Source organism: Amphibalanus amphitrite, unplaced genomic scaffold (assembly GCF_019059575.1).
Source record: "Amphibalanus amphitrite isolate SeventyFive unplaced genomic scaffold, NRLGWU_Aamphi_draft 000217F_arrow, whole genome shotgun sequence".
Taxonomy (NCBI): domain Eukaryota; kingdom Metazoa; phylum Arthropoda; class Thecostraca; order Balanomorpha; family Balanidae; genus Amphibalanus; species Amphibalanus amphitrite.
Window position 1 is genome coordinate 749,884 of NW_024881712.1, and position 25,300 is coordinate 775,183.

The 25,300-nt window shown below is 44.0% G+C and overlaps 1 protein-coding gene and 1 long non-coding RNA gene across 4 annotated transcripts in view; one reads left to right on the top strand and one right to left on the bottom strand.

The window, feature by feature from the left end:
- The window catches only part of LOC122385391 (queuine tRNA-ribosyltransferase catalytic subunit-like), an 88,828-nt gene extending 63,732 nt beyond the window's left edge, over positions 1-25,096 (top strand). For all 3 annotated transcript variants that reach the window (XM_043373633.1, XM_043373635.1, XM_043373632.1), the window contains 2 exons: positions 16,570-16,723; positions 24,959-25,096. In XM_043373633.1, coding sequence (XP_043229568.1) covers positions 16,570-16,723; positions 24,959-25,095 — 291 coding nt within the window. In that variant the 3' untranslated portion in view covers position 25,096. The remainder of the gene's footprint in view (positions 1-16,569; positions 16,724-24,958) is intronic.
- On the bottom strand, positions 1,315-12,230 carry LOC122385392. Its single transcript, XR_006257196.1, has 3 exons — positions 12,187-12,230; positions 4,121-4,239; positions 1,315-2,957 (listed from the first exon to the last, which is right to left on the bottom strand). It is a non-coding gene; the product is annotated as an uncharacterized LOC122385392 (long non-coding RNA).
- Positions 25,097-25,300: the final 204 nt, after the last annotated feature.

Here is a 25,300-nt window from a genome sequence, read left to right on the forward strand (position 1 = left end):
TTTCCGCGACGCGCTAGCTCCACCAGGGGAGAAACGGCGAGGGGGGTCGTACCCGCCCGCCCCCCCCCCCCCTCGGCCGGCGCGTATGTAGAAAACCAATAGGTCCGGCGAGGGTTAAGTCTGTTCTGTGATTGATTCGGGCTGCTAATTAATCGTAGCATAGTTAGCCATTTCGGATAGTATAGGCAACGCTCAGAAGAGAGCAGTGATTCAGTTCATAGTAGGTACTGCAGAAAAGGCACAAAGCGTTATTCACGAAAAGTTAGTGACAACTGACAACACATGTCGAGGTTTGTCTTTCTTACAGCAGCAGCGCCAAATAGTGTACAGCAGCGTCAAATAGTGGGTATCCTAGCGAATTTTGATCAACAGATCATTGAAGGTGACCCCCGCAGTGACCAGCCATCAACAGCATTGACTCAAGCATATAGATAACATGAATCTATCATGTTATCTATGACTCAAGAAAATATGAAATATGAGCACTTTTTTTTTGAAAAATGGCAAATGTTTCTTGTCTGGAAGCACGCAGTGCAGAAGCATCGGATTCCCCAAAGGAATTCATTAGCGTCTTAGAATGTTTAGGATCTCTGCCAGATGTATCCCCCTTTGCTGACTCTGCAGAGAAAAGGCAAGCTCGAAAGGAGGCTCAGCGCGAAATTGTTGGCCCCTTTATCGAAGATTTAGAAGATAGGGTAAGGGCGGGTAAGAGGACGCGGGCGATAAGAGTACGCATCAGCTGTTTCGGTTGCCTAGCAACGCAGGTTTGTCGAGTTCATGAAGTGATATGAAGCCGCCAGTGCGTGTTTGTCACCAACGGAACGTGGGCGTTGTGCGGCGACGCTGTTGAGTTTAAGGCGATGAATATTATTCTGGAGCGTTATGATATTATTATGGTATGGTATAATAATTTTGATACTTGGCATTGGAGATAAGGTACATTTTTGTGATTACTGTGGGAAACTTGAGAGGTTTTCTGGGGAAATACTGTGCAGTGCAATATTCTGTTTGTGAAGTTTTGCACAATGTTTCGGGGTTGTTTTGTGCGCGAATTGCATGGAGGGTAAGAGTACGCACTGTTCATGAGGGTAAGAGTACGCAGAATTATACATTATATCGAATATACAGAAATATCAAGTTATTGATATATCGCTCAATGACGTTTGTTTTGTAGGTATGTCATCAATGGAGATGCGTGATGCGTGAGGCAGATGCGTACCCGAAATTCTCCTAAATACGATTTATTTTCCCTTTTGATTGTACATTTTTAGAGTCACAAGACTTGATTATTTCTTGATTTATAGATATGCAAAATTTATTTTATGTTTTTCTTTTTTGATACTAGAATTAAATTAAATGTTTTCTGAGTTTGATGTTAGGCATTTGGACAGTAAAAGCTGCCTATAGGTGTGTGTTTATACACTGAAAACAAATCTACTCTTCTCTCGTGAGTAAACTCACGGAAGAGCGGTTATATGGACACCACCTATTTGACGGCCCCAGCGACCGGTTAATCAACTCATCACTTGCCGGTCAACTTTCCGATGAAACGTGCGCTTACTCATGCATATTTACCCACGCTCGATGAGTTAACTCATTGTGAAAACTCATGTATCGCTGGTTACTCATTTCCGTTACTCTCATTCTGTGAGTTAATTTACTCATGGATGGGCGGTTTTATGGACACCACCTATTTGACTGCGCCAGCGACCGGTCAATCTACTCACCTTACTCATTGTGAAAACTCATGTATCGCTGGTTACTCATTTCCGTTACTCTCATTCTGTGAGTTAATTTACTAATGGATGGGCGGTTTTATGGACACCACTTATTGACTGCGCCAGCGACCGGTCAATCTACTCACCTCTTACCAGTCAACCTACTCAACAGTCATAGGTAAGGTTGACCGGCAGGAGATGAGTAGATTTTCCGCTGTTAATATTACGGATAACGCGACTTATCAGATTTTCATTCCCATTTTGCGTGTTATTTCGTGTGCAAAATAGCATGCAAGACGAGGAAGAACATCCAACAAGACCATATACATACTATCCGTAATACTAACACCGAGCAATGACACCGAACACAGAAACGTGGTCGTTTTATAGGAACAATCAACAAGACATCAAATGTTCTGTAAAGCGACAAGTGCGTGGATACCTATTGTCATGCCATGGGCGACATAAAATTGACAAAATAATAACCTTGCGCTCATTTTGTACTGTTTAGAACGAATGACAAGTCAAGAGAACAGCAAAGTTAAATCTGTATTTCATGCACATACGAACAAGCGAGCTGGACAACCTATTATGGACGGTAACGCTCAATGATCATAGCTGGTTGCAAGACCAGACCAGCTATAGGAACCCATCATAAGGAGCAGACGGACCTATTATACCAAGCAGCTTCTATTTCACAGTCTTATGTGCGATTATGTTATTTCGTATTCTATAGAAAGGTCGTGCAACCAGCATGTAAAAGACGCAGTTTCAATAGTCATTTAATACGCAAACACAGTTTCAATTGTTTGGTTAACTGATACATTTCCGACTCCAAAGCTCTGCCTGTGCTTTACATATCAAAGTACCTTGTATCTCATTCATTAGCGTCCAACGTTTCACGTCTCTTTACGGTTCAGGGACACCCTGCAGCAAAATATAAACGAACTGCAACAAGCTAATTCAACTGCAACTAGTTACAATGGCAAAAACTTGCGGAACAGAAAACAGAAACAAACAGAGAAAAGTATGAGGCACCAACAGAACTCTGCCGGTCAGTCTCTGTCCCGGCAGCTGGTCACTTAAGTCGACCGCCGAGGTAAGCTCTTTGAACTCGACAACCGTCTCATTCTCCACGTAGAGCATGCCAGCTCGAACTTGCGGCCATGGGTACTGGGGATGGCTGAAACACAGCTCTGTGCTCGCCAGCGCGGTGCAGCAGGTGGTCGACTGCATCGTCTGCAACGAGAACAAATATTTCCGATATTATTAATGGTTATATCCCGAGCAAGTTGATTCGGGTCGATTAACGCATATTTTACTCTCGAGCGATGTAACGGTTTTATCCCGAGCCGTCAGGTGAAAAAAAAACAGGAACTTTGAGAGCAGAAAAGAAAATATACACACCCGGGGCTGGGGACAATTTAATTATGTCACCGAGTTTTTGCCGAAGTTCCGAGGGTCACTAGATCCGAGGTATTTCGATAAAATACGAGGTTATTACGGAGCGAGCGAAGCGAGCGGAGTCTTTCCTTAGATTAACGGAAATTTCTGAGTATGAGCGGCCGGCCGTGCGGACGCTTTTGCGAGGCTTATATCTTAGCAACCACTTGACCGATTTACACGCGGTAATTTTTGTAGGGTAGCTTCATTCCTTCTACCAAGTATTGGACTATTCCCGATGCACGTGGGTGACCCCTTATGCACGTGCCACGTGCAAAACGAAGAGGTGTCAGTTTTGTAATTGTTGCAATATCTCGGTAACTACTTGGCCGGTTGCGCTGAAAGTTGGCATGTAGGTGGGCACCCACTAGGCACTGCATATCCATGTGCCAGAGTTGGGGTGCTGCTGCACGTGCGCACGTGCAGGGGTCGTTTCCAGATCTCGAGAACGGCTGGACCGATGGCGCTCAAATTTGGTACACGGTTAGGGACCAGTTAGTAGGATGCCGTGCACAAGTCAGTTGGGGCCCATTTTGCACGTGCGCACGTGCAGGGTGCCGCTTTCAGATCTCGAGAACGGCTGGGCCGATTGTGCTCAAATTTGGCACATCGCTAGAGACCGGTTAGTAAGGTGCCGTGCACAAGTCAGTTGGAGGTACCCCCTCGAAATTTCGCACGTGCAAGGCCCACCCTCTCGCTCGCTCCGTTAGTCGCCCCAAAAGGCGTTATACTGGTATAATTAAATTACCAGCCCTAGGGCAAGTACCTACATTTCCAAACATGCAACGCTCACAAATGTTCACAAAGTCCATAAATGCTGCTAAATAAATTGAATTTAGCAGAGGGCCGGACAACGTCCTTGACGACGGGCAGGGCAACATACTCGTATTATTCAGACGGAGGCTGAGCGGAGCGAAGCCGCGTATTCATTCAAATGAACATTCACTCTCTATACTCACCGATAACGAGCCAGCTCTCCTCAATGTCCATCGCCGGCGGCCCGCTCGCGCGCGCTGGTGCCCTCGCCGGGGTCGGCGGTGGCGGCCGTGACCTCCGCATCGACAGTAGTGCTGGGACTCTGAATAACAAACAAATGGATGTTATTAACCCTCTAGTGCCCCCGGTATCATATCTGTAAGTCAATTTGCAGAAAATTCGCCTGCTAATCATAGAGGTGAAAATTGTTGAAAACCCTGCTGTATCAGAAGTGGTACGTCTTGGCAACCACCTGGTGGCAAAATTTTTAAGTAATGATTTCTCAGTTTCCCACCAGGTGATTTTAAAGAGGGTCAGTTTGTCCTTTGCCGAAAATCAATTTGAGATACAAGTGTAAATTTAAGCATTTAGAAAACAAAAAATTAGTTATTTGGAAAGAAACTTGGTATACTGTGAGACAAATGTTCAACATATATCATAGTATGTTGCAAAACATCGCAACTTTTTCAGGGTCAAAGATATGGACCCCTATTTTTGGGGATACTAGATATGATACAGTGGGCATAGCACTCCAATATTTTCTATGAAATTTTCGCCGATGCAACATACGGTGTGCCAATACCATAGTTTTCTCAGGTGATAAGCATTGCAATGGCCTGTGAGTCATTGCAAATGACGAGGGTACAAGATGCATAAATTTGTGAAGTTCGCACCTCTTGCGCCAGATAACTTTATTTCGCTCCAGACTTAAAATGTCATAACGATATTGGTACGATTATGCCGCCTCTCATCCTTGTCAATCTTCCAACATCGCTTTCTATGAGTGGCCTTACATGCCTCATACATCTCGACTTTTCTAACGCTCATAGGAATATGGTTTTGCAACTGTTTGACGATGACAATAGTGAACTTTTTGATCTGCAGGACACTAGCAGACCATATCTTCTAAAACCACGTTAGGAATGACATGCTATCGATGACAAGCTTGTTGATTTCAAGGAACGATCATCCGTGCGAGTATTTATACTCGGAAACAAAAAATTGAGACTTGATGTTAGGGACAGGAGGATTCAGCGGTCTCTTGCACAATTTCGATATTCCAACAGGGGTTGTGGACGGGCTTATTTATGTCTTGTGGGTCTATGTGTTAGCTGGGCATGGCTGAAGATTTGCATTAGCAGCCAGCATTTTTCATTCATAAATGGAGAACGACTCACAATTTGTTTGCGATTCAAATCTCCTCCGTTCATCCCAGTATTAAGAGATTGAATGTGGAGTGGAAAACTATATCGTCATCTTCAGAGGAAGCTGGCTAAACGGGCTCGCCATGAAGACAGACTCCAGACCGAAGGGCGTGGTTCCTTTGATTTCCTTTCTAAGAAGTAGGCAACCATGCACTGCTGCCAGGATCCAACAGGTGCCTGACACCTGGCAAGCATTTTCACTGCCAGGTATGTCATTTGTTGTCATATATTGACATATACCGCCAACTGTGGTAGCTGAGTGCCACTGAACAAAAAGGATTTATAGGTACTAAAACATGGATACTACTTTTGTACTGACCATAAGAATAAAAGTTTAAGTGCGGCATTGCGTAATGCGTATGCTCACCTCCATATGAGGTCAATGAATATTGTGCAAGTTCCTGTCGATCGGTGCACAGTTACCTGTACCTTTGTTGTCTGACACGTACAACGGTTATTGCACTGGTCAGTGCGCGGCTGTTGTACTGACGCCGATGACATCAGGACCGCACGACCAGTCAAAGTGCTAACTGACGATTCACAGGCTGAGAGTTTCAGTCACCCGAGATTGTCCGGCTATCATGAAGAAAAACCAACATCGTCTTTGATATATGGCATTGATCCCGGTCCGTCGGCAGCCTGTACAGCATTTTGCATCAGAACTGCTTCACTTCAACCACTTACCGCGAGCCAACTGTAATGTCTTCATTTCTATATCAAGTATGCATAACGCATCTACGTTTGAGAAGCACGGCCCACATGTCTGAATTATGAAAAAATTGCACAAGTGCAACGCGCTGTATCGTGGAAAATGAAGGAATAGAAGGCACTCGTAAATAGATGCCTATGATTAGCGTTGTTCCCTAAGCACCGAGTGAAAGGACATTTTGATACAAGAAGGATGCCAATGAATTATTAAGAAAATGCTCTGATAAAAAGTGCACAGTAGGGATGTCTTGTTGGCATTTTACACATTTTAACTGCCACTTTTATCACTGAAATTTTTAATAATATATATTTTCTCATCTATGTCTTCACTTCCTTCTGAGTGGTCTGATACCACTAAAAATTACCAAGTGGAATGCCCAATGTATCATATTTGATACAAAATTTATTTCCGAAATTTGAACTGCGAAAAAATATTTGACTCCAGATTTCGAACAAGGGACCCAAAATGAATCATATGTCACAAGGTGCTAATTTTAGGAACCGTGGAACTATGTGTGGGCATTAGAGGGTTAATGTACGCCACAATACACAGTTACGGTCAGCCATTCTATTTTGAACAGAGTTTCCTGAGAGCAAACTAATGCACCGGTGCTGGGAGAAAATGTCATCTGATTTTGCAACTCCTAATGTTTAATTTTGCTGCAATACGTTCTACTGGTTTGTTTGAAAAGCGGGCATTAAAATTTAAAGCATGTCTGTCTACCTAACATGCAAAAATATGTGTCTTGGTGTCACGTTCAAAAGGCACTGCGGAACATTTAGATTGCTGGTTAGTTGAGTTAGATCTGGGAAAATTAAGTGAATTTGAGGCTCGTTTTTTCAGGGCAAAGCAGTTTTCTTAGGTTATTGATAAAGGGCAGATATTAAGTTACCTTAAGTCCGTGCGCTAATTGTGAGGCAGTTTTTTGCTGGCTTAATACCTAGTTAGTTATCCACCTTCAAAAAAGAAAAAAAAAAGATCTTTATACCTAGTTATAAGGAATCGTTGAAAAGGTTTTTAGTTGAGTGATAGGTACTGACCTAGACATGAATATGACTAGGATTCAAGTACTGTAGGCCAGGGTTGCTGAGCTGGAGGAACTTTTGTCAAAGTGTCTTGTAGAGGGGAAAGGGTAGATGGAGTTGAAATAGGAACTTGTGGGGATGCTAGTGATAGTGGCTCGTGACCAGGAAGTGGTCCTGAGAAAGTGAGCAAAAAGGAGAGCAATGTCATGAGCAGCAGCAGCATGGGGAAGCTCAGGTAGTTAGTAAGATGCATGAGAAAAGTGGAGCTGATCTTGTAGCTGTGAAAACTTTAAAAGTACAGGTAGCTCAGGAAGGGGTGTGGAAACACATGGGAGGGTGTCTGTTTTGGCAACGCAACACCACTGCTGTCTCGGTAAATACAGAGGAAAGGGATGATGGATTTTGGGTGATGGAAGGTAGCATGGTAGGATCTCATGGAGGAGAAGGACTGTAGGAAACCAGAGACTGGGGGAGTGGAAAACGCGGTGATATTTGACAGAACGGCACTGGGTGATATGATATGACATATGTTTATTTCTATTTGTCTTTCACTATTAACACCTTAACAATCACCTTTAACAGCTTAACTCTCGCCCTGGCAGGGCATTTTTCATAGCACGGCCTGGCAGGGTGGGGGGTCGATGCGACCCCCCTCGCGATTGGCTCCTATGGCACCTAGAAACACCAAATTTGATAGGTAGGTGGGCCCTCTGGAGTTCTCGCCCTGTGTAAATTTGGTTGCTCTAGGTCAATATTTAGGGGTTTTGGGGGTATAGGTAAATGTAAAAATTTCGCTAAAAACAAGTCAAAAGTTTTCGCTTATAACTTTTGATCTTATTAAGATAGAGCAAAAATAAAAACACCAGTGAACCCAGCACGTCAAGGCGCGTCGAATGATATACTTTTTTGCTTGCTTAAGGGTACTTAAATTTTTTCTTCATCATTAAGTAAATTTTAGTAAATTAATTTAAGTAAAATTTAAATTTAAGTAAATTAAGCTCCAGCGCATCAAAAATTTGCATCATATCCCATATAATTCGATTCGGCTGATCACCAGAAACACAATCACACCATTTTTTAAGCTTTACCGTCATTGTGTGCCAACTGCCAAGTTATTGGCAAAAATGTCATTTGACCTCAGTTGACCTCATTTGACCTGACCCATGGATATGTACACCAAACAAAGAAGCACCAAGTGACCTGCTGTTAAGTACTGTGGTTTGAAAGCACAAAAGTGATAGAACGAAGCGGATATCTCCAGTATTTTCCGAATTTAGTATTTTCCCATAGGCTTAACATTACGACGTAATGACCTGTAACTGACCTCAGGTCAGTGACATCAAAAAGCCTGAACAATATGTTATACAACTCGGTGAACTTAGCACATCCTGAAAGTTTGAAAGAAATCAGTCCAAACTGTGAGTTGGACAGGTGCAAAAAGAAAATTGAAATTTGACCATGACCTTGTAACGGTTTTTCTGATCTAGTGACCTGACCCAAGGTAACCAGGACCTGATATTTTCAGGTCATATGTAACAAGGCTGCCCCATAGGCTGTGCCAAATTTGGCGGCGCTGCGCGCTGCCGTTTTTACGCTATCTTCGAAAAACCTTAGGGGGGTGTCGCACCGACCCCCCCCCCCCCTCTTGCCAGGGCGAGGGTTAACGTCCATGGGAAACTGCAGTGTGGCATGGACACTGGCCAGCCTGCGAGTTATGTGCACAAGGAATATTTGTGGTGAAATTTCATCTGAGAACAGCCCATAAGCAGTTTCAAAATCATTTTTCACCAGACACCAAGCACAGCATTCCAACCTACCCACCTTCGACCTAAAGCAATTTTTTATAATAGCTGGGCACCTGTGAACTTGCATGTATTTTGCCATTTGTTTGCATTTACATTTTGGTATTCCTCTGATAGGCATGTCACAGGTAGCTTTTGGATGGTACACTGGTATTTTCTTTTTGTCTTTAGCGGTGATAAACCATCAAAATAGGTCAAAATTTTCTTTTTTTACCCTGAATTTTAACCCTAGAACGCCTAGGGGGGGGGGGGTTGTATCAACCCCCCCCCCTGAGGTTTTTTCGAAGTGCACGCTAAACGGCTTGTCGTAGCGGGCTGAAATTTTCAATACCCTCTGGGGCAACCTTTGCGCATCTTTTGCCGAAAAAAATTGATCGGGTCATGTCAGGTCACGGAGTTATGACGTCATAAGAGGTACAGCCTCCGGCCGGATTTTCACAAACTGAGTGCCAACGCCCGAGGTTTCCTGCCGGTGGTACGGACATCGGTTGATGGATCGTGATGAAACCTCCCATGCATGTTGGGGCAAGTATTGGCTATCATATGGTATAAGAAATTTGACCGGGTCAGGTCAGGTCACGGAGCTATGACGTCACAAGAGGAACAGCGTCCGGTACTATTTTTGAAAAGCGCCCGAACCACTATTTTGCTAATTCTTGTCACCTCAATGGGAATATGCAGCAATATTAGCTTCTATAGGGAGCAAATGGACCTCCCAAATCCAAAAATACAATCAGATTTCAAAAATTTAAATTTTGATTTTTCGAATTTCTGCCGCCGACTGTGACCTTGCCGACTTCCGGCGCTCCCAACGCGCCATTTTTAGAGCTAGGGAAACGAAATACATACTAGAGTTGCAAAGTTTTCCCAATGGGCTGCTACCGGCACCGCCCCGCCCCACAAAAATTTTCTGGGATACCGGCATGCTACCACGCCCCAAGCAAAAACACCGCCAAATTACCGGCATACTAAAAAACCTGCATTCTTGATTCTGGCTTACCCCTACATGAGATGCCACATTTTGGCAATTTCAGTAACCGCCCCACCCAGCAGCCACCCATTGTCCAACCAAAACTCCAGCAGCCTGATTTTGGCTGAGTTGGCCCCACAAATACCACAATTTTGAAACTCAATTCCAGTTTACAGCTGTTAAAATATCACCTGTAATCAAAAAGGTATTGCCTACAAAAAGCATTAACACATTCATCAAAAAATCAAGGTAAAAAAGAACTTGAATTACTGAAATGTGTTTCTGAAGACTGCACAGTGAGCAGCAATCACATTTACCACAAGCGTTCTTATTTTCCACATTACCCTAAAATGAACTATAGCTAGTCATAAATCACAATATAAAAAACTACAGATTTGGCCATGTTCCTAACTGAGGAAGCGAGATCAACATCTGCTTTTTCCTATCCGCCATGGCTTGTTGGCTCGTGAGTAAGATATGAATCATGTAAGAATATGTGTTAATAACTCACTTGTCCTGAGAATTCACCAAATAATATGTATAAAACGATATAATATCCTCTCCCATCTCAAACGAGGGAACAAACAGTTCAGTGGAACAAACACAAGGTTATAAAGGATTTCGAAACAGATGCGCCATAACACAGTTTTTAACCAGCTGATTAAAACACTGCAAAAAAAGTTTTAGGACTGCAAACTACTGCCTCGTGAATGATTTTATTGATAAAAATCATCCAACACAATATTAAATTCCAATAAAATCAACACTGTGAGTTTTATTCACTACAAGAAAATCCACTTCTCTTGAGTAATTCAACCAAAAGGGCATATGAATAAATATTACGTCATCAGCTTACATCCTTTTTTTAGGGGACAGAGGATCTTAAAAGTCAATCCTTGGTTGCTTGATCAGCTGATCATATTGCGCAATGCGCCACTTTGTATTCATTTCGTCTGCATGTTGTGTTTTCTTGTAAAGATAAGACAAAATGCCAGTTTAATTCATTTTCATTTCATTTTGGGACCAAAGTTAGGCTCAGGGCTACCTAACACCTGCCTTTTCAGCTGGATTTTCAGTGTCAAATTCTTTGTAGAGTATCTCAGACTCAGACCACATCTCAGGACTCAAGGCCAGTTTCCAAACAATGTGTTTTGTGTTTTGATTCTGCCTTTTGCCTAGGGAATGTTGCCATTAGAATTAATTTATTTTATTGTATTATACCTATTACCTACCATTAGACTTACTAATTGGTTGTGCTTTTGCAACATGAATGAGTATTTTTCCTTTGATTGACCACAGTAGATTCTTGACAATTCTTATTAGAGCCAAACCTGTGAAATGCTGAGGCTCATGTGTACAATTACCCTTAGCAATGGAACTTCTACCACAAAATGTATCTTGCAGTGGCTAATATTGCTGTTATTACAATTCAATAGCCTCTTAGTGTCCAAAGTTTGACTCTGAATCATATGCTGATAATTTTTTTTGGTGCAAAATCAAAAATACCGGCATGCTACCGGCAGGACATGCCAAATACCACGAAAAAACCTGCGGTAGTGAAAATTTACCGGCATGCCGGTAGTGCGGTAGTGAAATTTTGCAACTCTAATACATACCAAACGATAGAGAATTGATCAAGGAACACGATAGTGAAGGTTTCAAGTCGATATCTCCCACCGTTTTGCCGCAATCGCCGCCGAAAGTTGAAAAAAGTCTATTTTTCCGAAAATTTGACCTTTGACCGGTCAAAAGTAGGTCAAATGTTGACCTAGGACCAAAAAATATACCACCAATCGCGAGATCTCGTTGAGAGCAATCCGTTGGTTTTTTCCGCTAAGCTCTACGACCTTCCGTTTCGAAACGCCAGGGGGGGGGGGTCGTAACTACCCCCCCCCCCTGGTCGTTCGTGTTATGAGAAATGGCCTGGTCGTGCGAGGGTTAAGGCTCTGAAAACCTGATGCATTTTCTAATTCAGCGCATATACATTATAGATGTTACGCTGCAGACATGCACTGAAGCTTTTGGCATGCAATTTTGCCACTACAAGCATGACCCTGGCTATGTGCATATTAATAATATAAGCTATTCTGCCTGTGACCCTGGATCTGGATGTACAGTGGTCTATAAATTCATTATATGCTGCTAAGAAAGGCAGTCTGATACCTAAACTGCAGTATGACGTGGACGCGGGGTCACGCATGTGGACTTCCTGGCCCCTTTACTGTATATCAATGTCCCAGGCCTGCATGTAGGTTAGCAAAGAGAGCTGTCGTTTAATTCTCCGGTATTTTCCACGCACAATACCCTTAATAACGCAAAATATCTGGTAATTTACTCACCTTAACTTGCAGCACGCGACTTCCCCTGCGCACACGGATCCGGCCGGAACAAAAATGGCGGCGAGGCGGCCTATGATCCATCGGTAAAGAAACACGTCAAAAACGAGTTTGATAACCGGTCGGCTGTGAGTACGCTTTTTACGCACGATTTGTGATTTTATTTACTCATAACTCATTTCCAGAACTCGCTTTCTACAGATTTAGTGAATGCATGATTCGTGAGTACGATAATTACGCGCAATACATGAGTCAAGAAACTCGCATTTCCTGACAGACAACCATTATTTCATGCGTTTGGGGCCGCCTTACTCATGGATGGCAGGTCATTGATTTCTTTGTATGAGTTTTTGTAATGAGTAAATCAGAACTCAGGGCTTGAAATGCTCCATACACGAGTAAACCAGCGGTTGAAACTCATTAGCGGCTGGTAAAATGACCTTTACTCTCCATATACGAGTAGATTTGTTTTCAGTGTATGCTTGCGTACTCCACCCGCATGGTGTGCATACTCTTACACACCTCATGTGGTAAGAGTACGCAACAGCAGCGATTCAGAAAACGTCAGTTTTAGACCACTTCCATTTACGCTGAAGGATCGTTGCCTCATGGGTTGATGGCGAATTTAATGAACTTTGATTTTCTATATTTGCGATTTCTTTCTTTCAAATATTTAACAAATGAGAGCAAAAAATCCACTAAGTGCGTACTCTAATACGACTTCACCAATACGACTTTGAACATATTGTTACCGTAAAGGAGTTGTGGGTGTCACACGTTGACCCTAAGGGCGTGACCGAGTTGCGCAAGCGGAAGCACACCGAGTAACAGCCACCAAATGAGTGCAACAAGGTGAAGTTAGTCGGCAAGGTGATAGTGGTTGCATTTTGGGATGCTGACGGGGCTCTGCTCGTCAACTTTCTAAAACAGGGGCGCACAATTGATGTGCGTCCATTCGATAAACATCGAGGAGAGGCTATAGGGAAGGTGACATAAAGTGTGCACCTGATCCACGACCACGCACCTGCGTACATGGGCGGGGTGACGATCAGTGAAGCGGTGAGCTGTGGCTTCGAGTTGTTGTCGCATATACTTTTTTCTCCGAACCTTGCACACTCTGGTTGCCACCTCTTCCCCAACATAAGGAAATTAGCAGTGGCAACTTCGCAGGGAGACGCAGGGAGACGAAATCAGCCATCTTGGACGTACAGGATGCCTGAGTCTAAAACCACTTGGTTATGGAGACCTTGAGGGCTCTCGCGAAGCACTGTGCGAAATGTGTTTGTCTTAACGGTGGTTATTTGAAATTTGAATAAAGGAACTTTTTGGTCTAATGAGTCGATGCTGTATCTCTATGCTCCTTCATGGTCCGGCCCGTAACTTTCTGGACGCCCCTCGTACTGTCATCCTTTTATTTTGGCAAGCAGGTCTTTCTAACTATCATGGTGTTTCGAGACCTCGTTGGTTGTCGAACCCTTCAATCGGCGTGGGTCTTCAAAGCCGTTCCTGGCCCTGCAGCCGTCTTTTTTAGTCGGCTTGAGCCCTCAAAGCTGTCCCTGGCCCCTTTCAGCACAGCCGTCCTTTTAAGTCGGCGTGGGCCTCTTTCAGAATGGCGTGCATTCCTCCGACACTATTGCCACTATTGCCACTAGATATAACAGCACGTTTTGTGCATGGGGCTCGGTGTGGACCTAGACTTCCAAATTGTTTTTTTAGATTTTGGTTTGTCTTGTCAATGACCAGGGCGAAAAATAAGTAGCCGAAATCCGATGAGAAAAACAGATTTGGGGTACCCTACCTTGTAAGCCCCGTCATACATGGCCGGCCGCCGCCTTTGAGCCCTGCCAATCATTTTCGGAAAACGACACCCCTGCTTGAATCGAATCAACAAAGGGATGACTCGCGTTTCCTTGAATCGATTCATTTTTTGACTGAAACTGCCTATACACATGTGACTCTACTCGACCCAAACTCATTCGGCTTTTATAGTGTTTGATTCAATTTGATTCCTGACTCGAAGAAAATCGACTGATTCTTGAGTCGATTTATGACTCGTTTCTGAGTCGTATACAACCCTGCGTCATACTCATTAGGACAGTCGCTACTTTTTCAGTCATTCAAATGACTATATCTTAGGCAGTTTTTGATATATTTTGTTAATTTTTGGCACGTGTAAGGCCAGTAAGGGTTCTCTAACATATATTCCGGTCTTTTGAAAATTTCCCCAAATTTCAAAAATATCTTAAGAAATCTAAATTTGGAATTAGAAAATCCCTAGATCTAGCGATTTTTATATTTTGGAAATTTCGAGATAGCCATTTTGTTTGCCATGCTTTTTTATACCTACGGTCCAATTTTTCAGTCGTTAAGTTGAAACCCTGGTTTTCTGCGATTTTTCTCCGTCAACAACTTTTTCGACGAAAAATCGCCGGACATGACCTCAGTTTGACCTCTATTGCTCGTGACCTTAGATGATCTGGGACCTAATTTTTTCCGGAGTTGTGTAAAATTGATGTTCGGAGAGGTACTGAAAGTTTCAAGTCGAAATTCGCAGCCGTTTCTGAGTTATTTCCGAAAAACCACAGGGGGGCCTTTGGGCCCCCCTCCCAACGGGTCGCGGGTTAAGCATATAGGGACGGCGAATTTTTCCTGGATAGAAGCACCTCGCTCACAAACGCACGTGAACTCAGCCGCATTCTTTGTGTTCGTCTAATGCTGAAGAGATATGTTTGCACGCAGATATCTCGCAGGCCCTATAGAAAAAGATCGCTGCAAAAACTGAACGCTTAAAAAAATCGCAATCCTACTCAAATGAATAACTAAATAATCACAATATATTACTTGTTCGCTGTCGCTCACATGATTGCCCATAAAATTTGAGATCGATTGGTGTTTGTCTCGTGTTGATCGGACGTCTAGAAGCTTAGATATTTGCGAAAAACTTGTTGAACTTGCCAAAATACCTGCCAGATTGCTGTATCACCTTCTACTTGATAGTGTGCTTAAAACTTGCTAATGTACTGAAAACTTGGTAATATACTTGGCATTTACATGCTTAAATACCGTGAAAACTTGTGGCGTTTATCTTATACAACTTATAAGGAATCATTGAATTTGGTTTGCTATTGGTAGGGGTATTTCGATTCGCTTATTTCGGTTTGGATCATTAGGAAACGCTATTTATTGTGTTATCTATCTATTCTAACATCTATCTTTTATTCGCCCATGATAGGCCTATGGTAGGCCTATGCCGGGCCCTCATGAGCCTACATGGGCCTAAGATGACCATACGCCGCCACCAGCAGGCATGGACGCGGGAACCGTGGGGGCAATGGGGGCAAGCCGCCCCCACAACTTGAAGGCGTGCGGGCGACGCCGCCCCCACAACTTTACTGAATATGTTCACTAAATATTTCGTTTTTGTTTAAGCTTTAAAATGTAGGTGGTAATTTTTAAAACGAAGTGGCCCAAATGCGAACTAATAAGAAATGGGGTAGTTTGGTTTTGAGGACCCAAGTTGCCCTCCCTCCGCGGTTGGATAAAATGGATTGAAGGCAAAAATAGGTGAGCCACTGTGGGTGGTCCGACGAAATTAACTTAGCGTAAAAATTCATATTTGGTAGCTCTGAAGTCTGATATGGTGGCATTCCTCTCATTTCCATTAAAGTGACCATCCCACCTAACATTAGTTTTGAGTTTAGATAGCCAAATTGGGGTCCCTAGCTGCAATTACCGATTTGGGTACTCACAACGAGAACTGTTTTAATTCGGAAATATTAAATTTCAAAGTCTGCAGTTTTCGAATTTTAAAGGACTAATGCATTTGAATGCCCCCCTTCGAGGGCGCAGAGGTGAAGTCCGCAGTAATTTTAATATTTTTAACGTTTTTTCAAATTTATATGATAACGTTATTCGACATTTCGCGAAATGAAGTGGCCTAAATCCGAAGAGAAAATGTAATTTAGGGTACCTTGGTTTTGTTCCCGGAATCGGTCTCCGCCACAGCCATGAACCTTGCCCCCACAACTTCAAACTAGTTCCGGCGTCCCTGCGAGCAGGGATCCGTCCGTGCCATGTAGTGGCGTCCTTTTTGACACCGGTAAGGTACTTAGAAATGTCATGGTTATTTGCGCTATGACATAGCCAACGGTCATGGAAAGAAAATTGCAATACAAAAATGGCCTAAGACCTAGCAAAAACTGAGAGGAACCCCTTCATAATTAAAAAGTTCATGAAACGTCCTAGGGAATAACTGCAGTCACCTTTTTCGTCATGAGCACCGGTGTGGTGATTGGCTGTTGGCTGAGTGTTGTTGTCACGTTGACGTACTTTGTGTGGCTGTATAGATGTATGAAGCTCGCCGGTTGTGCGGCGGTGTGTCGGCAGGGCGCCGGCGTGCTGCGCCGGCTCGGCGGACTGCACCGCTTCATGGGCTGGCGGCGCGCGCTGCTCACCGACTCGGGCGGCTTCCAGATGGTATCGCTGCTCGAGCTGGCCGAGATCACCGAGCAGGGCGTCCGCTTCCGCTCACCATACGACGGTGAGACAGGCGCGCCAGCGGCCACCGCCGCGCCCAACCACAGCACAGTGGGCAGTTTTACCATCCGGCGCGACTCCAATTTTTTTCCGTTTTGATTCATTTTTGGTAAAATGTTCAAACTCTTGAGCCTACATTCTGATGAGCGGTCTAACCTGTAGAATAGATATCATGCCAAATAATGCCCAACAACATTGAAAGTAGTGGAATTTATGCAAACCTGTGATGGTTTTGTCATTTGCCATCATAGGTAGGGGTGTCGGTTCAACGGACGGCCTGTGATAGATCTGTGTAATCTATTGGAGTGTGTAATTGAGATCAGATCGTCCTTCCGAGAACACGACAGCGGGTAGAGCCTGGTGGCGCGGACTGGTGTGACCAGGCCCATGTCACTCCACTTTTGATGACATCCTAAGGGGGCCTCAGGACAATAATGGCGCGGTGCGCCACAATCGCTTCCAAGCTACTTGCCAACAGCTGCCATTTTTGAATTTTTTTTTTTAAATAAGCCAATAAGGTTACAAATAATAAACAATCTTGTAATAAAGTTGTTGATAATCGATACCTTATCTAAAAACTTACTGAAAAAAATTATTCAAAGTAAAAATATAAGCTCGATGCGTTTTTGAGTTGCTTTCCTGCTACCTACTGCAGAGGGTTTTTTTAAATCGTCTATATCTTCAAAACCGGCCATTTCTTAGCATATTGCTGCTCTCTTTTTTTCGCTAGAAAATGAGTTGGGCCTTCCACTGACATCAGCATTTGAGCGATACGTGTGCAGGGTGTCCCAAAAGTTTCTTAACACCTATTTTTTTTCATTATTGGCCATTACTACCACTTTGAGAACGTCGAGAAACATGATGATGCTATTGCCATGATGCTTAGTATGTCTCGTATGTATCAGAGGCAACCCTTTTCAACGCCCTAGGCTATTTGAGAGGCGGTCCAGGGTGGTCGATCCCACACCCATTTTTAATCGTAAGCATGAAGGTGCCGAGGAAGGTCACATCTGGAGAAGTATGCTGACTACGTGGAAATGGGTCAATTGAGGGTGGTAAGAGAAAGAGGTTAGTTGCAAAGATGTTTGGTGTACCCCGAACGACAGTTATTATTGGTGGAAACTATATTCTTGCACAATTAAACTTGAAAAGAAAATGGTGGTCCGGCCGGCCATCTGTGGTGGTGAATATCGTGAAAATCGTTAGTTTGGGGGCCAAGGGCAAGCGGGGACACAGTGTGCAAAAATTTATAACGCGATTATCAGGAAAGGGATCACAAGCATTAACCCGCGCCCTAGTGGGGTCTGTTTATAACGCGACCTGGTGAGGGGGGGGGCTATTTTTTGCCCCCCTCGTATCTCCGAAACTACTGGACGGATCCTCAAAATTTAAACGTCGTTCGAAAGGCCTGTCAAATTTGTCGAAGGAAACCAAATTTCATTGACCTCGGAGTCACCGATGACGTCACAGGTCAGGTCAAAGATGAAATGTTTCACCGTTCACGGGTCTTCTAGGGAATGCGCTATAACACCGAGGAAAACGCATTTTGTCGAGAATCAGCGATAGGGCGTCAGTTGCCTAGTAGATATGTTGCTATTAGACGTCATTGACAATACCAGGTCAGGTCCAAGGTCAGGTTACCAAGGGTCACAGGTCAGGTCACATGAACACAACTTTACTAAGGTTGTGTGATGCATGTTTTATGGCCAATTTTTCGTCTCCAACTCAATGGTGTTGGTTATAAGACTATCAGGTACGGCTTAGGTCACTTTCTGGTGAAGGTCAGGTCAAGGTCAGGTCAAGGTCAGGCCAAAAAAGGTCAAATTTAAAGTTGATAGTTTTGCATAAAATGGGTATTGATTCGATGCAGCTCGTCACGGGGAGTCTAATGGTGGTCTTTGTTTTGCGCTACGGGGTCTAGAATTGCTAAAAATTGAGTTTGAAAATTTGACGTCATCAATTTTGAACAGTTTTTTTCGCTATAACTTCGCCAAAAAAGAGGTATCAATCTAAAAATTGGTATGTGGATGGAAGTCGGTAAGGACTATCACATATATTCCGGTTTTTGCGAAATTCAAAAAACTTATTGGATTTTCCGACTATTATATCCAAAAAATCTAGTTTTTGATTTTTGGGGGTCAAAATCCAAAAATTTCAAAAATTCGTGATTGCAGTTTTGTAGCCCTGTCAATTCTACAGCTTTTATGTTTTTTATCATTTTTCTGTATTTGCAAAGCTATAGGCCTGACACTGCTCTTCCCGCAAAACCCTTTTTTGGGTCGAAAACGGCAGAACATGACGTCACTCTGACGTCATTTCCGGCCAACCTATCATAGCCTTAAAAAAATTGGTCACAATGTGTAAAATTGGTGTCCGGGAGGGTACTGAAAGTTTGGTGACGATCGGCGCAGCGGTTCTGGAGATATATCGAAAAGTCTGGAGGGGGTGGGGGCAAAAAATTGCCCCCCCCCCACCAGGTCACGGGTTAAAGCTATACACATACAGGTTTTATGATATTTATTGATTTTGGAACTGCACATATGGTTCCATCAACCAAAAGTAACAGAAAATCAGCAGGATTTGCAGATAGCAGGCTTCGCAAAATAGGTAAACGTAGACTTTTTATGAATAAAAATAAGCTATTTGGAATAATGAATCCGTATTCAAATACCAGCATTAACCACACTGGTTAATCCAGTGGTATTTAGAACAAATAATGCTATTAAGTGTCTTCCGTCCATGCTGTGAGGAACTAAGCAATGGGGATGGTCTGGGGAGCAATATACGCCGATACGTTGACAGAACTTTATAGACTGCCAATAAAACAGGTTGTGAAGGCCCAAAAGAGCGCCTCTCAAATACTCTTGAGGTCACTAATTGCAGCGGTTAACCGTTTCCCAGAAAGCATGCGTATTACCGAGAAGAAAATGCTCGAAAGCAGGTCAGAGGCCCTGTTTCGCCGCACTGGGCGTCATCAGGCACTCTTTAACCCGGCAGTTGCTGGGGTATTTCGCCACCCACCGTTTGCTGGGGGGGGGGCGTTAAACGCCCCCAGCCGATAACTCGAGAACCAATAGGCGCAGCGAAACGCACGAGGCGGCAAACGAAAGAGCGCGACGAGACGTTTCAGATGAGTACTTTAAAGTTGAATTTTGAGGTCACAGGTCGGGTCAAGGTCAGGTCAAACACCTGAAATCGGGCTTTCAGTAGCATGGACTTCAGGACTTCGCAATGGGCGCCTGTCGCCATAAACTCTGTCAAAACGGTGCATAATCCATCTTATAAGGCGTACAAGAGTGTCAGCCCCATATAGGGGTCAGTCAAGCATAGGTCAGGGTCAAGGTCAGGTCAACCGGGTAGGCACATATCCCCGAAAATCAAAACTGATATTCGCAGCCTGTGACACATGTTTTATAGGTAATTTGGGGCGTAGAACACGATGGTGACATTCATTTTATCATATGTGTACGTGTTTGGCTCAAAAAGTTCAATTTAAGAAATTCATGTATCATGGTCACGAAAAATTGCCAAGATTCAGTTCAAGATTTTGGAAAATGCGGAACGATAATCAATAATTGAAGATAGCCATTTGATTGATCATGGTATTGGCAGTCTTATGGCGTTTACGGCATGTCTGTATGTCTATTCTGTGATTTTATATGATTTTTTGAACATATGCCGTTTTTGGTCGAAAACTCAGAAATCATGACGTCACTAAAACCTCGATATCTCAAAAATTTTCCGACCGATTTTTTTGAAACTTTGTCACAATAAACTTCAATCAATTCTCTACAGGTACCCAAAATTTGGTGCGCCTGCGGCGCGCCGTTTTTATGCTATGGCCCGGCGAAAAAAATTGGGGGCGTTTAACGCCCCCCCCCCAGCAACTCGCGGGTTAACCCGCGACCTGGTGGGGGGGGGCTATTTTTTGCCCCCCCCTCCAGACTTTTCGATATATCTCCAGAACCGCTGCGCCGATCGTCACCAAACTTTCAGTACCCTCCTGTACATCAATTTTACACATTGTGACCAAAATTTTTTTCCAAAAGCTATGATAGGTTGGCCGGAAATGACGTCATAGTGACGTCATGTTCTGCCGTTTTCGACCCAAAAAAGGGTTTCGCGGGAAGAGCTGTCAGGCCTATAGCTTTGCAAATACAGAAAAATGTTTAGGACATAAAAGCTGTAGAATTGACAGGGCTACAAAACTGCTATCTCGGATTTTTGAATTTTTTTATTTTGACCCCCAAAAATAAAAAAAAATAGATTTTTGGGATATAAAAGTCAAAAAATCCAAAAAGTTTTTTGAATTTCGCAAAAACCGGAATATATGTGATAGTCCTTACCGCCTTCCATCCACATACCAAATTTTAGATTGATACCTCTTTTTTGGCGAAGTTATAGCGAAAAAACTGTTCAAAATTGATGACGTCAAATTTTCAAACTCAATTTTTAGCAATTCTAGACCTCGTAGTGCAAAACAAAGACCACCATTAGACTCCCCGTGACGAGCTGCATCGAATCAATACCCATTTTATGCAAAAATATCAACTTTGAAATTTGACCTTTTTTGACCTGACCTTGACCTGACCTCCACCAGAAAGTGACCTAAACCGTACCTGATGGTCTTATAACCAACACCATTGGGTTGGAAATGAAAAACTGGCCATAAAACATGCATCGCACAACCTTAGTAAAGTTGGGTTCATGTGGTGACCCTTGGTGACCTTTGGTGACCTGACCTGTGACCTGACCTGGTATGACCAGTGACCTTTAACCCGCGCCCAGCTGGGGGGGGGTGTTTGAACACCCCCCCTTGTGGTTTTTCGCGAATATCTCAAAAACGGCGGCGCGGAGCGCCGCCGTTTTTGGTACACCTTATCATACATCAATTCTACACATGTTGTGAAAATTTCAGACCAAGGTCATTCAAGGTCAGGTCACCAGGTCACTTGAAGTGACCTCACCTCATAAAAAGTTTCAATGTCTGTCATAGCTACACCGAGTGACCGATCGCTTTGAAACTTTCAGCGATTGCTAAGAGCAATAGCATGTACAAAATGTATATCTCAGAATTTTGATATCGATGACCTAAGGTCAGGTCAATTTTGCGACCTCCCCATTATAAGTCAATGGGAGAAAATTGAAATGCGCCTCTTTTGGACGAAAGACATTATAAACACTCCCAAACACCGAATTACAAGTGGTTTAGACACACTGAACATGAAAATGGCGTCCGTGACCCTTGTTTATGCCCTGAGGTCATCTTAGGTCACGAATGGTATCTAACAGTTTTTCGCAAATAACTTTTGATAGAGGCATGCTAGAGCGATGAAAACGCCTTAGATGTGTTCAGCTCGACGATACGGATCGACTGATATGCAACATGACCCTTTCCGGTCAGGTCATGACCTTGACCTGAGGTCAAATTTTCAAGTTGACCTTTCAAGGTCAAGTTATAGTTCATTCGATGCGTCTTGACGAGAGGAACACGATGACGGTAAAAGTAAGCTCGTACAGGTCTTGGGTCAAAAGTTATTGCAGAAAAACTGATTCCGAAAAAATCGGCTATTTTTGCAGTTTTTGCCCCCTGCAGGCAAAACCGTTGAAGTTAGGTCAAATCTGAGAGAATTACTCAGAAAGGGCGTTAATAGGGCTATCGAATGCGCTTTTCCGCGGCGCTGTAGCTCTATTGGTTCCCGAGTTATGCGTTGGCTTCTTGGAAATTTTCGACATTCGACCTGGAAATCGGCGAAATTTTGCCTTCCATGACCTCTGGTGACCTGACCTTTGACCTGACCAAAAAATTGACCGAAGTGATTTCGTCATTATTTTTGACGCTCTTTCGAACGCCGCCTTCCGCGTATCGCTACGTGGCCCAGGAGCCGAGTTACAAGGGGGGGTGTTCAAACACCCCCCCCCCCCAGCAGGGCGTGGAAATCCAGGACCCCCAGCCGGGCGCGGGTTAATAGCAACATATGTACTAGACAACTGACGTCTTATCGCTGATTTTCGACAAAATGCGTTTTACTCGGTGTTATAGCGCTTTCCCTAGAAGCCCCGTGAACGGTGAAACATTTTATCTTTGACCTGACCTGTGACGTCATCGGTGACCCCGAGGTCAATGAAATTTGGTTTCCTTCGACAAATTTGACAGGGCTATCGAACGCCGTTTGAATTTTGCGGATCCGTCCAGTAGTTTCGGAGATACGAGGGGGGGGGGGGCAAAAAATAGCCCCCCCCCCACCAGGTCGCGTTATAAACAGACCCCACCAGGGCGCGGGTTAACCCGCGAGTTGCTGCAGGGGGGGGGGGGCGTTAAACGCCCCCACTTTTTTCGCCGGGCCATAGCATAAAAACGGCGCGCAGCAGGCGCGCCAAATTTTGGGTACCTGTAGGGAATTGATTGAAGTTTATTGTGACAAAGTTTCAAAAAATTGGTCGGAATTTTTTTGAGATATCGAGATTTTAGTGACGTCATGATTTCTGAGTTTTCGACCAAAATCGGCATATGTTCAAAAAATCATATAAAATCACAGAATAGACATGCAGACATGCCGTAAACGCCATTAGACTGCCAATACCATGAACAATCAAATGGCTATCTTGGATTATTGATTATCGTTCCGCATTTTCCTAAATCTTGAACTGAATCTTGGCAATTTCTCGTGACTACTTCACGTCCATGATACATGCATTTCTGAAATTGAACTTTTTGAGCCAAACACGTACACATATGATAAAATGAATGTCACCATCGTGTTCTACGCTTCAAATTACCCATAAAACATGTGTCACAGGCTGCGAATATCAGTTTTGATTTTCGGGGATATGTGCCTACCCGGTTGACCTGACCTTGACCCTGACCTATGCTTGACTGACCCCTACATGGAGCTGACACTCTTGTAGGCCTTATATGATGGATTGTACACCGTTTTGACAGAGTTTATGACGAGAGGCGCCCATTGCGAAGTCCTGAAGTCCATGCTACTGAAAGCCCGATTTCAGGTGTTTGACCTGACCTTGACCCGACCTGTGACCTCAAAATTCAAATTTAAAGTACTCATCTGAAGCGTCTCGTCGCGTTCTTTCGTTTGCCGCCTCGTGCGTTTCGCTGCGCCTATTCGTTCTCGAGTTATCGGCTGGGGGCGTTTAACGCCCCCCTCCCCCCAGCAAACGGTGGGTGGCGAAATACCCCAGCAACTGCCGGGTTAACCCGCGCACCGACGGGGGGGGGGGGAGGATATCCGCCCCCTGAGGTTTTTCGTAGATAGCGCCGCGAAATTTGGTACGACTATTCTCACATCAATTTCACATATGGTGTGCAAGATTGAAACTCCTAACTTTTAAGGTCAGGTCACCAGGTCACTTTGAATTACCCAACCTCAAGTCACTTTTTTGCAACTTTGTCCTGACCTAATGGCAGTGACTTCACGTAGCAATACATAGCTCAAGCCAAAAAATTCGTGATTGAGAGAAAATTATAAATTGGCCTTTGCGCCGGCATATTCCATTTGTTTGTAGCTCTGGAAAGTGTTTAACAGTTACTTTGCGATGACCTGTAACTCCATCGGAGGGACCGAGGTCAATGTAATTGGGTCACTTGGTAAATCTATAACCGCTATCGATGACCTTTTTGGAATTTTGAAAATCCACTTGGTATTTTTGAGATAGCAAGATGCTCCTGTAGCAATCATAAAAATGGCTAATTGGGTCGGGCCAGACTGTCTCCGAGACATAGCTTTGGGCTATTGATCCGAGTGACCCCGGCCCACGTTCACCTCCCTGACCCACAGCGCCGGCCGAGTGACCCGCCGAATGGGTTAGCCTGAGCTGCGATGGTCACCTATTCATGCCTGTTTACGCACCCTACTCGCTCTATCACTCCCGTCATATCCGCGGTTGTCGGCTGAGCTTATTGAAGACATGGCAGGGACGGCTCTAGGAGGGAGAGAGGTGAGGGGCAAACAAAAACTTAGTCACAGGGGCGGAAAATAGACTTTTGTGAACAAATAAAGTCGTGTGGTCGTGTTCAAATGCAACAAGGGGTCCAATAGAGTCGTGTGGTATTGCGCGACGCGCGTCCCTCCGTTAGGACTTCCGCGCGCTCGATAGCAGAGCCTTCGAGATATTGGCCGGTTTTGCTGAAACAAGCATACGTAGTGACGCAGTGACCGAGCAGGCAGTGAAAGGAGGCCTGAGGGCTGTATGCTGACGCCCGGGTCGGTCGTCGCTGCAGGCTCTGAATGTATGCTGACGCCGGAGCACTCGATGGAGATCCAGAACGCCATCGGCGCCGACATTATGATGCAGCTGGACGACGTTGTGCACTCGACTACGGACGGCCCGCGCGTCCGGGAAGCCATGCTCAGGTGAGCCCAGCGGTAGCCGGTAACGGCAGCACTACAGGCTGAGCAACAAGTCATGGCACATTTCTGCATTTCGACAAACAAATACAACTACAACCACAGCATATATATATATATATATATATATATATATATATATATATATTATATATATATATATATATATATATATTATATATATATATATATATATATATATATTATATATATAT